This window comes from Plasmodium malariae (genome assembly GCF_900090045.1).
Source record: "Plasmodium malariae genome assembly, chromosome: 7".
Classification (NCBI taxonomy): Eukaryota; Apicomplexa; class Aconoidasida; order Haemosporida; family Plasmodiidae; genus Plasmodium; species Plasmodium malariae.
The window spans coordinates 1,743,259-1,760,626 of NC_041781.1; the positions used below are offsets into that span (position 1 = coordinate 1,743,259).

At 31.0% G+C, this 17,368-nt stretch overlaps 6 protein-coding genes across 6 annotated transcripts; 3 read left to right on the top strand and 3 right to left on the bottom strand.

Annotated features, from left to right (window-relative positions):
* Positions 1–639: 639 nt before the first annotated feature.
* Positions 640–2,364, bottom strand: PmUG01_07045800 (histidine--tRNA ligase, putative; the record flags this gene model as incomplete). The annotated part of the gene is made up of 1 exon (XM_029004215.1): positions 640–2,364. The coding sequence occupies one exon, from the start codon at positions 2,362–2,364 to the stop codon at positions 640–642; it is 1,725 nt and encodes a 574-aa protein (XP_028860926.1).
* A 1,196-nt stretch (positions 2,365–3,560) lies between these two features.
* XPD (TFIIH basal transcription factor complex helicase XPD subunit, putative) lies at positions 3,561–6,980 on the top strand (the record flags this gene model as incomplete). The annotated part of the gene is made up of 1 exon (XM_029004216.1): positions 3,561–6,980. The coding sequence occupies one exon, from the start codon at positions 3,561–3,563 to the stop codon at positions 6,978–6,980; it is 3,420 nt and encodes a 1,139-aa protein (XP_028860927.1).
* Positions 6,981–7,588: 608 nt separating this feature from the next.
* Positions 7,589–8,026, bottom strand: PmUG01_07046000 (conserved Plasmodium protein, unknown function; the record flags this gene model as incomplete). The annotated part of the gene is made up of 1 exon (XM_029004217.1): positions 7,589–8,026. One exon carries the CDS (start codon positions 8,024–8,026, stop codon positions 7,589–7,591), a length of 438 nt encoding a protein of 145 aa, XP_028860928.1.
* A 1,485-nt stretch (positions 8,027–9,511) lies between these two features.
* PmUG01_07046100 (conserved Plasmodium protein, unknown function) lies at positions 9,512–9,946 on the top strand (the record flags this gene model as incomplete). Its single annotated transcript, XM_029004218.1, has 1 exon — positions 9,512–9,946. The coding sequence occupies one exon, from the start codon at positions 9,512–9,514 to the stop codon at positions 9,944–9,946; it is 435 nt and encodes a 144-aa protein (XP_028860929.1).
* A 2,240-nt stretch (positions 9,947–12,186) lies between these two features.
* Positions 12,187–12,819, top strand: PmUG01_07046200 (transcription factor with AP2 domain(s), putative; the record flags this gene model as incomplete). Its single annotated transcript, XM_029004219.1, has 1 exon — positions 12,187–12,819. One exon carries the CDS (start codon positions 12,187–12,189, stop codon positions 12,817–12,819), a length of 633 nt encoding a protein of 210 aa, XP_028860930.1.
* Positions 12,820–14,363: 1,544 nt separating this feature from the next.
* Positions 14,364–15,623, bottom strand: PmUG01_07046300 (V-type proton ATPase subunit E, putative; the record flags this gene model as incomplete). Its single annotated transcript, XM_029004220.1, has 2 exons — positions 14,364–15,062; positions 15,615–15,623. The coding sequence occupies 2 exons, from the start codon at positions 15,621–15,623 to the stop codon at positions 14,364–14,366; spliced, it is 708 nt and encodes a 235-aa protein (XP_028860931.1).
* Positions 15,624–17,368: the final 1,745 nt, after the last annotated feature.

The following is a 17,368-nucleotide window of genomic DNA, read 5'->3' on the forward strand; positions in this document are numbered from 1 at the left end:
AAGAGGTATTTTGAAAAAATTAAAGAAAAAAAAAAAATTCAAGGAAAGAGAAATATTTTAATTGCACTCTAAAGAGTAAATCATAGTTTAGTAAGCTAAATGTAAACAGGAAAATAGAGGTTTTAAAAAAAAAGAATAAGGAAAATATTCGTACAAAAAAATGTTAATTTTGATTTTAATTCTCAAGGATATAATTTATAAATGGTGAGAAAAAAAAAAAAAAAAGGAAAAAGAAAATAAAATAAAAGAAATGAAATACAGTAAAATATAATAAAATAAAGCATGACTAAATAAAAACACGTACGACGCAAAAACAGGCAAAAACAAACATGCAAAAACTAAAAAAAAAAAAAAAAAAAGGAAAAAAGGCAATGAGTTCAGTAAAATGGCGTATCAAACGTGAATAATTAATTAAGATGGAAAGGGGCTGATGGAAGAATTTATAACAGCAATGCGTCTAAAGTGCAATTGCTTGAGTGCTCAAAGTGGAGAAGCAAGACGTAGAGAATTTACACATATACATATATATACATATATGTATATACTTACATGGCCTCGTATACCTTTACATATATACACGTATGACTGTAACCAAATGACGGCGCCTACTCCTTTACCCAATTACGCATGGATTAACCGCTAACCGTAGAACGATAAAATATTACTCGAATTTACAATGTCCTGTTTTCCTGTTTTCAAATTTTTCAGGAGAAATAGTTTATCGTTTTCTTCGAAAAATAGAAAATATTCGGCGTGCAAAGCGTTAGCTTTTTTTAAAGCTTTAGATAGATTTAGATTATTTTGCAATAAGGCGTAAACTTTAAGGTTGTTCCTTCGTAGTTCATGTAAAATTTCGTAGTATTCTTTATGTGCATGTTCATGTATATTTTCTTGTGCGATATAAGGAAAAAAGGACACGATGTTTATATTTTTTTGTAAATTGTTGAACTCATCAGTATCGCAGTCATTGATGTTTCTGCTTCTGCTTCTGCTTCTGCTGCCCGTGTTCTTCTGCTTGTTGTTCTTGTTGAAAAGTATTTCAGTTATTACTACATCACCCATTCCAAAGCCTACAGCTGGTATTTGCCGCTTGTTCAATGAAAAATCGTAACGACCACCTCCGCATATTGCTCTATACTTTTTAGGCTTGTAAAAAACTTCGAAGATGACTTTATTATAATAATCCAACCCTCTTACTGTTGTTAAATCTATTTGAAAAAAGGAGTGAAAATTAATTTTTCTTAAATAAGATAAAACGCTTTTCAAATCAGTTAAGATGGATGTATTAAAGTTAAGGAACAATTCAAGATTATTATATGACTGTATATTTTGAAGAACTGTTGTAAAAATATTTACTTCGTTTTCCATTAAATAAGGAATATATTTTTTTAGTAATAATTTAAAAGCATATTTGGACACCTTATGGTATTTATCAAGTATATGTAATATTCTCTTATGTGTTTCATGTTGTATATAGTTATAAGAAAAATTGCTTAATGAATTTTTAAAAATCTTACATATAATATATTTTATAATTCTTTTATCATTAATTTTTATGACTATGTCCTTTTCTGTTAATTTAACATGATGAAAAAAATATATCAGTATAGTGAATAGTTCGATCTCTGCATTAATATTATCTATACCTAATATGTCAACATTCCATTGGTAATGCTCTCTTTTTCTACAAGATGATGTTTGTTCATATCTGAAGCATTGTCCCACTGTGCACATTTTATGTACCTTTTGAAAATTATGTACTAAATATTTCTTTTTATTTAAATTATCAAAATTGGTACTACTACTACTACTGCTACTGCTACTACTACTACTACTGCAGATTGTACTACTCTTATTGCTATCTGGTTTGGCCATGATATTACATACATGGTTACGTACGTGGTTACTTCCATTTATCGTATTTCCCTCTTCTTCCCTTTCCTTTTCTGTTATGAACCCATCTTTTAAAAACAAGTAGTTAATTAGCTGTGGTGTGATTTCTGGGCGCAGTATTAAATGCCTTTTATTTTTAACAAAATCATAAGCCTCATTGATATTACTCTTTTGAAAAATTTTATAATTTTCTAATACTGGCAAATCATATAAACTAAATGAAAAGCTCTCTGATAATTCTTTCCATATTTTAAATAAATATTCTCTTCTTTTGTAATTCTTGGGGTTAAATTCTCTTATACCCTTTACACTGTATACTACGATTTTTCGACTTGCTCGAAAATGGAAATTAATTTTTTTTTTTAATACGTTATGGTATAAAAAAAGAAATCTTTTCTTTTGATCGGTGCCTCTACATGAGCTACGAACTTTTAAAAACACTGCAATAAGGTACAGGATTTTCAAAAGCATATTTTATGGTTATAGACATGGGGGCAGGGGTGGTACACACATACATACATACATACATAATACATACATAATACATACATACATATATGTGTGCATATATGTACATACGTAGGTACGTGTGTATTTATGTATTCAAATATTCAAGTATTCATGCACTTATGCAATTACGGGAAGCAACTCGTGAAGCAGTTTTTCATTTTTATAATCCCATTTAAGGAGCTATTTCAGCATTTCAGTGGTACTAATTTATTAAATGTATACTACCAGGTATAACTCATTTTAAATTTCGAACCTTCAAGAATTCAAGAATGGTATAGCATAATATAAAATGGTACACGTGCTAAGAAAATTTGTAATGCATCGTACTGTAATGGACTGAAGTGTAATGAACTGTATTATATGTTCGTACTTTCTTCTTCATATGTTCTTTGTTTGTGCATTGTTATGAACAGGAGCTATACGAAACTCTTGAATTTATTCACCATGCCTTTAAGTTTTTACTTGGTTGTTCCTTTCTTTTTTTAAACATCAGTCGTATCGCCTACCTTTCTGAGTATTCTTTGTTTTCTTTGTTTTTTTTTTCTTTTTCTTTTTCTTTTTCTTTTTCTTTTTCTTTTTTTTTTTTTTTTTTTTTTTCTTTTTCTTTTTTTTTTTTTTTTGTTGTTTCCTTCCATATGAAGTATACCAAAGTGGGCCTTCATTTTTTGAGCGAGTTTGAAGAGAATTTATTTCAAGAGGAAAGGCAGTTAAAAATTGCAAAATATTGCACAAATTGCACAAATTGCACAAATTGAACAAAATTGTAGAAATTTACGCATTTTGTGATACACAATATTAGGGTTTAGGAGCAAGTGTAATATGTAAGTTCCCTGTATTCAGTGAAAAAAAAAAAAAAAAAAACACAAGCGTCCATGTTTGAAATAGAGGGAAGAAGTAGCAATTTTAGTGAAAGGGGAAAAAGGTTAATCCCGTGAATGTTATTTGCAAATATTACATGACCCATTCAGGAAAAACATTACTTTTACCGAGAAATCGCATGACTCGTTCAGGTAAAACATTACTTTTACCGAGAAATCGCACGAGCGGCTTGGTAAATATGCGAATGTACGAAGAAAACATATGCATGTGCGCGAAAATGCAAATGCAAACGCAAATATAAATTTTTGAAAAAATTGTTTATTTTCAAAAAAGGAAAAATGGTTGTTTTTTATTTGGACGATCTGGAAGTATTTTTCCCTTATGATTACATATATCCTGAACAGTATGCATACATGAAATATTTAAAAAAAACGTTAGACAGTGAAGGGCACTGTGTTTTGGAAATGCCAACGGGTACAGGAAAAACAGTGGCCATTTTTTCCCTCATAACATCTTACCAATATTACAAAAATGATGAAGGCAAATTTATTTTTTGCACTCGAACTGTTGCTGAAATGGAAAAATCCCTCATAGAGTTGAAGAAAGTTATAATGTACAGAATTAATATAATCAAGAAGAGAAATGAGAAGAAGTGCAATGCAGATGGGGTACCAGAAAGGAAGTTGAACAGTAGTGAATGTGCAAAGGAGTCAAATTGTATACTGTATACAAATCAGTCTGATGGCATGCCAAGTACGGATCAACCAGATGGTATGATGCATACACAACAACAGGGCGAAGTCAAAAGTTTGAATAACAACTTAGCTGCTAATGAAAAGTTCGGTAAGAACAGCGAAATTTTAGCCATTGGAATAAGTGCTAGGAGATGTATGTGTGTTAATGAGAAGGTTTTATTAAAACATGAAAGGGAGAAAATTGATGAAGAATGCCGTAAATTGACAGCTACATTTGTAAGAGAAAAAAAGTATATCAATCGGAGGATTGATCAGGTTGGTCAGGCTGATCAGGTTTACCTGACTGACGTGGACAATATGGCTGCCCAAATTGACCGGACTGATTCAACGAATCGAGGGGGTGGGGCAAGTGCTGATAGGTTGTCCGAGTTCATTTTGAAAAACAAACATAACATAGATATAGAGGATTATTTTGATATATATAACTCGAAAAATAGTATAGAAGAATACGATAACATGGGCTTATGTGGGTATTTTGAAAATTTTAAAAAAGAGTTCGTGTATGAGTTAATAGAACCGGGTGTTTATACTATAGAAGACTTAAAGATTTTATGTAAGAATTACAAAAACTCCGAGAATGTGAATGTACCTATATGTCCATATTTCTGTGCAAAGAAAATTATTGAAATATCTAAGGTAATAGTATTAAACTATCAATATGTTATTGATCCAAAGGTTTCTAAGTCTATATTTTTAGGAAAAGACATGAGTAATCGTGTTAATTTTCATAAAAACGATATAATAGTTTTTGATGAAGCACATAATATTGACAGTGTATGCTTAGAAGCGCTAAGTGTAAACATTGACAGAAACATACTCAATAAAGCATCTATAAATATAAAGCGATTATTAAAAAAAATAGAAAATTCTAAAAGTTTGAATGAAAAGAAACTAAAAGAAGAGTGCAATAAAATTTTACAAAAAATTAAATCGCAAAAGTTGTGTAGAAGTAGTAGTACCCCCCAGGGTGAAGGCCCACTTGAAGAAGCACGTACTCATATCGAGACACACTTGAGTGTAGCTGCATGTCCAAATGGAGATGGACCTATTCATATGTTAGAGTTGGAGAAAAAATTATCAGGGGAAACGTCGAACGAATTGATACAAGGTATGGCTCAAGATGTGGGTGATAAGAAAGAGGGAACGGTACCAGTTTTGAATGAGAAAAATAATCTAACAGTTGGCCTTGTTAGATTTGATGATAGAGAGCACAGTTTGGAAGGGAACAGAGAAGGGGCTGCAAAAAAAAGGAAAGTGGAAGGGGGTGATGTGTACTTTGACGATGATATGAATCTCGTATTTTCGGGCATGTTGGGGGATAAGAACTGCACAACAGGAGACGATAAAACTGGATATGATAATGCAAAGGGGGATCAGGTGCAGCACATAGAAAGGAGTACATATAATAGTAGTAATAGTAACGAAGCTCTGATCGATGACCTGAGGAGAGTTCTCTCCCAGTCGGGGCATTCTGAGCAATCGAAGGAACAACCACAGCATCCATCGAACACGCCGCTTAACCATGGGAAGAGGGACTCTGATGATTTGTTGGTGGAGGGGAATCTATTCAAGGAAGGAGCAGGTCAGGGAAATTTTGATGGGAAAGCGGAGGAAGACCTTGCCGATCTTCATTATAGCCCGTTGTTGGTAGAAGATATAGTAAAAAATATAGTAATCCCGGGAAATATTAGAAAGTCGGAGCATTTTCTAAACTTGATGAGAATAATAGTGGTGTATTTAAAAAAATATATAAACATATACGAGATAACATCGGAGGGTCCTTTATCTTTTTTATATAAATGTGAGAAGGATACAAAATTGGATACGTCGTTTTTTAAATATTGCTTCGACAGGTTGAAATCGTTATTAAATGCATTGCAAATAGTAAATATAGATGATTACTCATCTTTAAATGTTGTTTGTAATTTTTGTACGTTACTGGGTAATTATGTAAAAGGATTTGTAATAATATGTGAGCCATATCCAGAAGCAACAGGAATATATGACCCGGTTATACAATTCGCATGTTTAGATTCATCTATTGCTATGAAATCTGTTATAAATAAATATAAGTCCATTGTATTAACAAGTGGGACTATTAGTCCATTAGAATTATATCCCAAACTTTTGAATTTTAAAACAGTCTTAACAGCATCTTTTCCAATATCATTTGATAGAAATTGTGTATGTCCACTTATCGTAACAAAGAGTTCAGATCTAGTACCATTATCATCGCAATATACATTACGAAACGATATGAATGTAATAAAGAACTATGGTATGTTATTAGTAGAAATGTGTAAAAATATACCAGATGGCATTGTTGCTTACTTCCCATCATATATATATATGGAACAAGTAATATCTTCATGGTATGAGTTGGGAGTTATATCAAATATATTGGAATATAAATTAATTTATATTGAAACAAAAGATATAGTATCAACAACTATAGCTTTACATAATTTTAAAAGAGCATGTGATTTGGGAAAGGGTGCTATATTTCTTTCTATCTGTAGAGGGAAAATTGCAGAAGGGATAGACTTTGATAAACATTATGGCAAATGTGTAATTCTGTTTGGTATACCTTATCAATATACTTTATCTAAAATTCTAAAATCTAGATTAGATTTTTTAAAAGAAACATATAATATACAAGAAAATGAATTTCTTACTTTTGATGCCATGCGACAAGCTTCTCAATGTGTTGGTAGAATTATTAGGAATAAAAAAGATTATGGCATTATGATTTTTTCGGACATTCGATATGCAAGAAATGATAAAAAAAGCAAACTTCCTCCATGGATTATTAAGTGTATGGACATATCGAACGTTAACTTGACTGTTGGGACAGCTGTTAACATTTCGAAAAAGTTCCTATTGGACATGTCAAAAGAGTATAAAGAAACGGGGCAAACGAAAATATCGCAGGAGCTTCTGCACAACCAGAGGAAGTGCTGGAGCATGGTTAAGTCGGTGCTCAACATGGACGACTTTATTTAGGTTGGTCATGTAGAGGTGGCTCTTCGCTGCTGGATAGGTTATGGGGTTCACATATTAGTATCATTTTTGTTTCTTTTGTGCATATACACACATATATATATGCATACATATATATATATATACATAAATACAAGTACATATATGTGTTATAGTTTATGTTGTCCATTTTTTTTTTTTTTTGGATCGTTGAGTCGAGTCGAGTCGAGTCGAGTCCTTTTTTTGGTGGGTTCCGTTTTAAGTAATGCCAGTTTTTAGGAGACATCATTATGGCATATATTTTTTATTTTATTTTATTTTATTTTATTATTTTATCGTTTACACTTTATTATATCATCGCTTTTATTTTATTATTTTATCGTTTACACTTTATTATATCATCGCTTTTATTTTATTATTTTATCGTTTACACTTTATTATATCATCGCTTTTATTTTTAAAACTGTTTTTACGTAACTGTTCGGTTTGGTATTACAGTTCCATTAGAGGATGGGGGTATGTTAATAACACTTCACAAGAAATGCAGGGCGAGCATAATTAAATGTAATCACTCGCTTGTTCTGACACACATGAAATGATACAAGGGTAATGCATTTGCGCACACCGTTTGACTAGGATAAGAACTTTCTGGAGAGGGCGTAGTGCAAATGCCTGTCCAACTTCTGATTTGTCAGTGGTATAAAGTAATCGAAAATATGCAAGAAATTTTTATTATTTACAAATGTGGATCCATCAGCTATAAGCATTTTTGGAATAAAGATGTTTTTAATGTAAGAGTAATATAAAGGTAGATCTGTGCAAATAAGCAAGTCGAAAGTCTTTGTCAAATTGGTTAGCTCATTCAAGTTGCATGTTTCTTTGTGTTGAATATTTGGAAAATAATTTTCTAGTTTTATTTCATTCATTTTATTTCCTAATATGATAATTTTGCCATTATTTCTTTTTAGTAAACTAAGGTATTTGTACGTTCTCTTCATGTATAACATGCTCACATATGGGTCTATTACATAGCTGGTATTTATTTTACTTCGAATTATATTATAGTGCATTTTTGCCTTATCTCGTTGACCTTCGTCTATTTTGCTTGTACTGATAGCTCCTTGTCTCGTTTATCTTCTTTTATCTATACTGTTCATCCCACGTTTTGCATAAGATTTGTGGTGTGTGCTATTTTTTCTTTTTTCTTTTTCGTCCCTCCTCTTCTATGAGCTAAAGTGGGGTGGATAAGTGGCTACGCCAAGATAAACGTCGAAATGTAAGTCTAGCAAAATAAATGCAAAGTTAATAAGTGCATAGTACAAGCGTTCACTTGAGGAAGAAAAGTTGAAGAAGCGATAAAGTAAAGAAGCAAGGAAATAAAGAAGCAAGGAAATGAAGAAGCAAAGAAATAAAGAAGCAAAGAAATAAAGAAGCAAAGAAATAAAGAAGCAAGGAAATAAAGAAGCAAAGAAATAAAGAAGCGAAGAAATAAAGAAGCGAAGAAATAAAGAAGCGAAGAAATAAAGAAGCAAAGAAATAAAGAAGCAAAAAAATAAAGAAGCAAAGAAATAAAGAAGCAAAGAAATAAAGAAGCTCTTAAATAGAGATATATTAAATTGACAAAATAGCTAACAAATGAGATAATGAAATAATTTTCTGATTACTGGCGGGGTTGGAGTCACACGTGTGTGCTACAATAAATTGCAATACGTTGCAAGATCGGTTAATCCTTTTTCAAAATGGAACACTAGAGCGAAAAAAAAAAAAAAAAAAAAAAAAAAAGTAAACATGGCAGTAACCGTAATAACGGAAATAATGGCAATGTATGATAAAGAGGTAAAATCGACTAAACATTTAAGTATTTATTTTTTCCCCCTTTCAAAATAGCTAAAAAAAAAAAAAGAAAAGTTATATATTTTTTTGTTAGTTAATTTCTCCCTTACCACTTTTACTTAGCGTTTATTACCTTTTTCCATGTGTTCTCATCTTATTTATCATTTAAAATTTTTTTTTTTTTTTTTTTTTGAAAACATGAAAATTCCATTCAACGGCCTTGTGAAATGCCTATATCACTAATTCAGAAGAAAAAAAAAAAGAAAAAAGAAGAAAAAAAAAGAAAACAAACTTCATGCATCATCATTACAGTTATCTCCTTTTTAAGCAATAGGATAAATATTATTCTTAACTTGTATACAAAGGGATTTTAAGGGCAAGCCTCAGCATGTGTGTTGTACCGGCAATTTTGAGACATACACACATGCATACGTATATATATATATATATATATATATATATATATATATAGGTATTTATGTTTATGCCGCATCTTTGAAGGCGCGGGCTGCAATAGATTTACGTTCCACTTAAACGGTAAAAGCGCAAGGGGTTCGAACAAGAGGACAGAGCACGGTTCATTTAAGGGGAAGAAGGATTAACATATATATATGTATATGTGTATGTGTAGGTATATATACATATATGTATGTGAATACACAGCTATATGCAACTACATACGTGCGCGATTGCAATAACGTTGACCCTTAACTCGCGAAAGAATGAACACATTTAATTTCTTTAAGAGATGTTGGTCTAATGTATTCAGGAAAAATGCATTACAAATAAAAAGTCGAAAGTTTGTTAGTACAAGAAAAGCTGTTGGAGGAGGGGGCGTAGGAACAATGCTTTTAATTTCACCTGTTTTATTTGAACAAAAAAATAAAGAAGAAGAAAATTCTCCGAAAAGTGAATATATATTTATGGCAGGAAAGAGTATCGACTTTTTAACACAAAAAATATTTGAAAATGAGTTTGGAACGTCTATATTATATTTAGCATTTGTTGTTGCATATTTAGCATTACTTGTTCATGACAATAAAATAAATTTAATGGTTCAGAAATTGAAATTCAAATATTCCAATAATATGTTTTCTATTGGTCATCCTAATTATAAGAAGTATTTGCATCAAAATGGTAACATGAAAAAGGATTAAAGCGGTAAGCAAAGGAAAGGACAGGGGAACGAACCACGAGCAGGTTACTGGATACACTCTCAGATATGTATGAAGAATTATATGCTCACATTTCTGGAAACGTCGGTTGCTGTTCTTCCCTTTGTTTGCGTATCACATAGTGTGGATGTAACAAATGGGGTATTGCAGCTTTTCCGCACGGCACAGAAAGCAAATCTTTATTACGTTTTATTAGGTGTATGTTTTATTAAGATTAGTTTTATGTTATTACATTTTATTTTATTATTATTATTTTTTTTTTTTATTTCTTTGAACTTTTCGAAATAATATCTTTTGGCAAACCCCTACTCAGTTTTTACACAATTGTTTCTTTCCCCTTTTTTGTATTAATTCCTTTTTGTTACTGCTGCACATATTATGCTTCGCTTGGAAGTACTCACCCTTTTAGCTCTACCTATGCAATGGACTGTACATATACATATGGTACATAAGTATGTACACAAATATAGAATGAACTTTTTTTTTTTTTTTTTTCCAATTCTGTGTTATAACTCATCGTAACCTTATCAATTTTTTGCTTTCCATGCGAAACATTTCTTTATTTTAAAAGGATCGCCCTCCCCCCCAATTCATCTCGTTAAATCGTATCACCTTGTATGGTTCACTTGTTATTACTTTATTTTATTTTGTTAACATGGAATATGATACATCATAAGCGGTGCACACACACATATGTACATGCACATATGGAGTAGTGGCAAGTATCCCACTGCCCCCCCAAAATGGAAATGCTGTGAGTTATGTTAGCCTCTGTCATCTCGTAACATGATCAAAGGGGATGTTGAACGGTTAGGCAGTCACTACAATATGTATTTACCCATATTTACACATATATATACTTATGCATATTTACACATATATATACTTACACGTACTTACACGTACTTGCACGTACTTACACGTACTTGCACGTACTTACACGTACTTACACGTACTTACACGTACTTACACGTACTTACAAGTACTTACAAGTACTTACACGTACTTACAAGTACTTACAAGTACTTACACGCACTTACACGTACTTACAAGTACTTACACGTACTTACACGCATACATAAATGTGTACATTATTCGCATGCAAGGATACGAGGTCGTTCGCTGCAAAATTGCGGGCGTTCCGACATCCTACTTCTTCTTCCCCACAGTGGTAAAGGGAATGTAAAATTGTTTTAATCTCTATTTTTTTTCTCTCTCTGCATCATTTTATCCATTCTGCATGATATAGTGTTTAACATTACATTTCTAATGAAGTATATTTTGTTTTTCTCGTCCCTTTCTTCTTAAATTTAAAGCCTTTGCAAGCTTTTAAAATGGTAAAATTTTTTTTACCTGAACATGTTCAAATATAATAAATGGGCATTTGTAAGACGTACTTACAAGAATTTTGTTACTCTCCGTTTTAAATGAAACCAATGCATAAATAGTTGTGCCTACATACGTAGAAACAGAATATATGTGTATTATTTATAGTAATGGGAATGTGCTTATTGTGTACACTTTTGTTTTATATGTATATTATTTAAAAAAAAAAAAAAAAAAAAAAAGAAAGCGAATAAACTTTATGTATTGCAATTTTGCCAAAATAACGAATGGCGAATGGTGAAGAAAATAAAGAAAACTCTGGATATGTTCGCTTAAATTATGTAAATTTTCCTTTTCCCCTTTGTGTAAATTGTAGTTAGCAAAAAGCAGAAAAAAAGGCGTATCAATTCTTTGAAAAATGAAACACGAGGAAATACAATAAAGCGCATAGAGAAATCGCGAAAAATCAGCTACTTGTACTTGGAAATATTTTTGCCTGATTAATTAATAAAAAAAAAAAAGAGCAAGAGAAAGGGAAATAGGTAGAGAAAGAGAAAGGGAAATAGGTAGAGAAAGAGAAAGGGAAATAGGTAGAGAAAGAGAAAGGGAAATAGGTAGAGAAAGAGGTAGAGAAAGAGGTAGAGAAAGAGGTAGAGAAAGAGGTAGAGAAAGAGGTAGAGAAAGTGGAATAGAAAGAGAAAGGGAAAGTGGAATAGAAAGAGAAAGGGAAAGTGGAATAGAAAGAGAAAGGGAAAGTGGAATAGAAAGAGAAAGGGAAAGTGGAATAGAAAGAGAAAGTGAAAGTGGTAGAGAAAGAGGTAGAGAAAGTGGAATAGAAAGAATAAGAGAAAGAACAAGAATAGGAACAACCGTTGAAGCAGGAGCCACCGCAAGAAATGCCAGGAACAATTATTCACAAGTCAGGTAGTTTACTAAATTCGTTGGTGAACAGAAATTTATGTACACTGTCAGGTATTTTTTTATCAAAGCATCCATATAAGCCCAAAACAAGAGAAATAATTCATCCCCATATGACCCCACCTGAATACCTGACTCCGTCAGGTTGTTTTAGTGCAAAAACGAATGGACTACAGCAGTACATTCCAAAGAATTATTATCGAATTAAATGGATCGAATCGATGAGAAGTGGTGAATATTTAGGGGAAGATTATCCATGGAATTTATTGCCCAATTGGAAATATTGGAAGAAAAGAAAGTATAATGTAACATATAATGAAATTCCTTGGTTCATTTCAAAAATAAAAGGAGTTTCCTACTATCAAAGATTGAATGTATGGATGGTTCAGTGGGTTGAAAATGGCGTTCATAGAATTCGAAGATTCAGGTGTGCTTTTGGAATTTTACAAGCAAAGCTAGCTGCTGAACAGTTCAGGAAAAATTTGGAAGAATCAGGTAGAGTAGACAACAGGAAATCAGAAAGACAACTAAGAATGGATTATATACAAAAGAGAGAGGAGCGAATACTGAGAAAGAAAAAATACTCCAAAATTTCCAAGGGTCAGTTTTAGTCCAAATGTGCGCACGGGGATGGATGGAAGTATGCGTATACGTGCGTGTATGTGTTTGCGCGTTTGGTGGGGTTAAAAATGTATTTTTCATCATATTTTTTGTAATACTTTTTCCATATTTTTTGTAATACTTTTTCCATATTTTGTGTAATACTTTTTCCATATTTTGTGTAATACTTTTTCCATATTTTTTGTAATACTTTTTCCATATTTTGTGTAATACTTTTTCCATATTTTGTGTAATACATTTTCCATATTTTGTGTAATACATTTTCCATATTTTTTTTTTATATTTTTTCTCCTTTTTTTGTTTATTCTTTTATTTGATAGAAGCGACCAGAAGTTTTATGTATAAATTGTTAAGTGCATACATGAGATATTCTATCGACTTGTGGATTGTAACATTACAGCTGCAAATATGTACAACCGCGGAAGTGCTAAATTGCACATTCACACAATCGCACTTATGCATATGTATACAAACCTGGGCAACCCTCCCCCCTTTCTACCCCATTCTGATTTATCTCTTTTGTATTAAAGCTTGTCGCTGCATTGAGGGAGGAACGTAAAAACGAGAAATAAAATTGAAAAAGACGGGGGAAAAAATAAAGCACAAAAAATATAGAATAAAAAAAAGTACATTTTAAATATAATAAATGATATATGGAAAAAAGTTGTTACGACCAAAAAATGAAACCCATCTGGGGCTTATTAAACAATTTCTGGGGTACCTTTATTTTTTATTTATTTATTTATTTTTTTTTTTTATTTCAAAAGGGAGAAGAAAGTTTTGTTTCTCGACATGTACATGTATATGTACGCATATATACGTGTGCATATACATATGTAACGGCTCACATTATCTATTATGCGATACTGCATAGCCCCTTTTTTCTTCGTAGCTAAAATATTAAAAAAAATTTTAAAATTCCTTCTAAACGTGTATACGCTGTTCATTTGAGCTAAAATTAACATATCACTTTTTCTTATTAAGTAGGAAGCACAAAGAGGTATGATCGGGGGAGTATACCATAATTCGCTTTACAAGTGTATAGAAACAGTTTTCTCATCATATGTACTTCAATCTGTTTGTACGTATATATAATGGTAGCCTTCAGAGGACTACGCAAAAGGGTGTATATGCATATGCATATATATATAGAAGTAGATCCATCTGGTCAGTTGCTTAACCGTCTCCTTTTTTTTTGTTCACTTGTTCGTTTGTTCACTTGTTCGTCTGTTTACTTGTTCGTCTGTTTACTTGTTCGTCTGTTTACTTGTTCGTTTGTTTACTTGTTCGTTTGTTCACTTGTTCGTCTGTTTACTTGTTCGTCTGTTTACTTGTTCGTCTGTTTACTTGTTCGTCTGTTTACTTGTTCGTTTGTTTACTTGTTCGTTTGTTCACTTGTTCGTCTGTTTACTTGTTTGTCTGTTTACTTGTTTATTTTATTTTATTTATTTTTTTTTTTTCCCTTAACTGACCGAAACATTTTCAACGCGCAATACCATTTGACGGCTTCCAAACCTGCAAGATGTTCATCTCATTATAGAGTTTCGAAAAACATTCTTTTAATTTCTGGAGTACAGTATTCTATAGCAAGCTTGAGACGGACGTCCAAAGTGTTATCACAGTTTATTTTCCTATTTGGTGTGGTTAAAATAATTCCACCAAGGCATGAATTTCCTTCATTTTCATTTGAGGGTGGTGGAGGTAAATAATTGCCTGATTTGTCAATTTCTATTTTTACACTTTTGGTAATATTAAATTGTTTTTTTAATTTGTCATTATATTTTTGAACTGCTTCATTTAAAGAACTTTCAACAATAGACTTATCAATATCTCTACAACGGACTATAACATGTGGTTCTTGCATATAATATAATGACTGAACAATCAAATCTATTATAAGATTTTTATATTTCTCTTTATCTTTGTACAATTCCCCTAATCTATCACTACTTATTTTATAAATTTCTTTAAAAACTTGATCCTTTGCACACATTTTTTTAAGTCTAGCTTTATTAATAGCTGAAGAACGACTAATTGATCTTTTCACTTCCATCTGTTTTGCTTTTTTTTGAAACTCTAGTCTTATTTTCTCCTTCATCTTTTGGACTATTCTTAATTTTTCTATGTTAAAATCTTCTAGTGCCTTGGCCTCGATTTCATGCGCTTTATCTTTAGCTTCATTTAGGATGAAGTTTACCATTTGCTGTATTTGCTTCTGCGCTTCTGCATCGTCCTGCGATGTGATAAGGAACCAATCGCGGTGGTAAAAATGTATGTATGATGACAAGGTGAACATGTTAAGTAACTACGATACAGTGTCCAACACAGTGCCAAATACACATCCGTATAAAACGATTTGTTAATATGCATACATGTAATACACAGACAAAAACGAATGCATAAATGAACTTAATTCAGTTTCTTCTTCAATATGCAAACGTTTTGCATTTCTGCTAAATGGTAAAGTGCGTTACATGGACAAAGACATATATACGTTCTGGTGGTTGCTATTGCAAGTAAATGCAATGCCTTATGTGTAATTGAATACTTATATATATATATATATATATGTACATGCAATACATGTGAAAACACTCAATGCATATGTATGCGTCTGCCTCACGGGATACATAACAAAAAGTGCAAATTGAAACACAAAATTCGCTAAATTTGAATGTACTGCGCTATGTTAGAATGGTGTAATTTGGATAATGTGCAGTTACTATTATGTTTATTATTTTTTCCTCTTATTTGTTCCTTTTTTGTTTTCTTTTTTTCAACTTACTAAAGCCATCTTTTCCTCAAATATTTCATTACAGTTTATGTCAAGGTACGCGAATTGTTTTCTTCTATATGTTATTTAATGTACGGGGGGAAATAAATACATACAAGTATATATGTATGTATGTGTATATGTATACGTATATGTATTTATACAAATACGTTTATGTTCATATAAATTTATATATATATATATATATATATATATATCCTTTTTCCAAAAATTCAAAATAAATGGGGAAAAAGAAATTTTTTTTTAATTATCCGAATGGATTAACTTTAATTGGCAATATTTACGCGCGTATATATGCCATCTGATATGTATGTGTAAGTATAAAAATATATATGTAAATATGTATGTGTATATTATAATATATATATATATTATATATGCATAAAATAAGTACGTATAATTTATATACGCATAATTTATATACGCATAATTTATTTATGTATAAATTATATGCTTATAATTAAATATGAATAATTTATATGTGCATAATTAAATATGAATAAATTATATACGTACAATTACGTAAACGTAAACGTAAATTTTAATTTTAATTTTAATTTATTTTATTTTTATTTTTTATTATTTTTATTTTTTATTATTTTAATTTATTTTATTTTTATTTTTTATTATTATTTTTTTTTTTTTTTTGCCAAAATTGCAAGTTAATTTCACAGCTTTTTCGAGAGAGCAAATTGAATAGTACAAAACAGTAGGAATAATAAAATGAACAAAAATGCATTCTTTTAATTTTGAACAAAATGTTTACTATTTTTTATTTTTTTATGTTCTATGGAATATGCTAAATGCTAAGTTTGTTTAAGGATAAAAGAGGAATAGCGAAACGTAGTAAAGTATTTTCATTATCGTACAAGAGTTGCTTTTTATACGCATATTTATCATGTATGACTTAACGGCGTTTGATTACATATACAAGCGTAATAGGTGGAGCTAATTCATACATATATGCATACGTGCATATATATATGTATATACACGTGTGTGTGTATTTGCTTAGTTACACACGTAAGTATGTGCTTTCATGTAATCGAAACTTCGATGCATTTAGCTGCCCATTTGTTCAAATGAGAAGAAGAGCCATTCGGAAGTAGTTGTTGCACTTTTTACTCTTCTCAAATATTTTTTTTTTTAAAACTTCTAACCGTTTGTACTCTTCCCCTACAAGGCGTTTAAAAAGAGTAAGACGTAAATGTACGTATGGAATATACCCATTTTTTCTTTTTTCAATTTTCTTTTTCTTTCTCTTTTTCCATTTCTTTTTTTTTCTCCCTTTCCATTTCTTTTTTTTTCTCCCTTTCCATTTCTTTTTTAAACCCTTTTTTTTTAAACGTATAAACATATAAAAAATAAAAAGAGCAAGGGAATAATAAGGCCCCTTTTCATCTCTAAAATGATAAGTAGTTTGTGTTTAACATATACCGAGCTACAATAACGCAATAGCATCATTAATACGATAACGAAATAGCATCTTTTCTTTTATTATTTATAATTGCCATTTTATTTCGTCTGAACAGTGTTATATCGTTTTTACAACAGCTAGCCACTTTGTTTTGAAAAAAAAAAAAAAAAAAAATCGGCAATAGGGCTAAACTTATGGGCTGCACATGATAACATAGCATAACAACGTAACATAACAACGTAACATGATAATGTGACAGACCAACTGTACATACATCAAATTACAAATCACTGCAGTGTTCTTTTTTCATGCAGTTGATGGGTGGCTA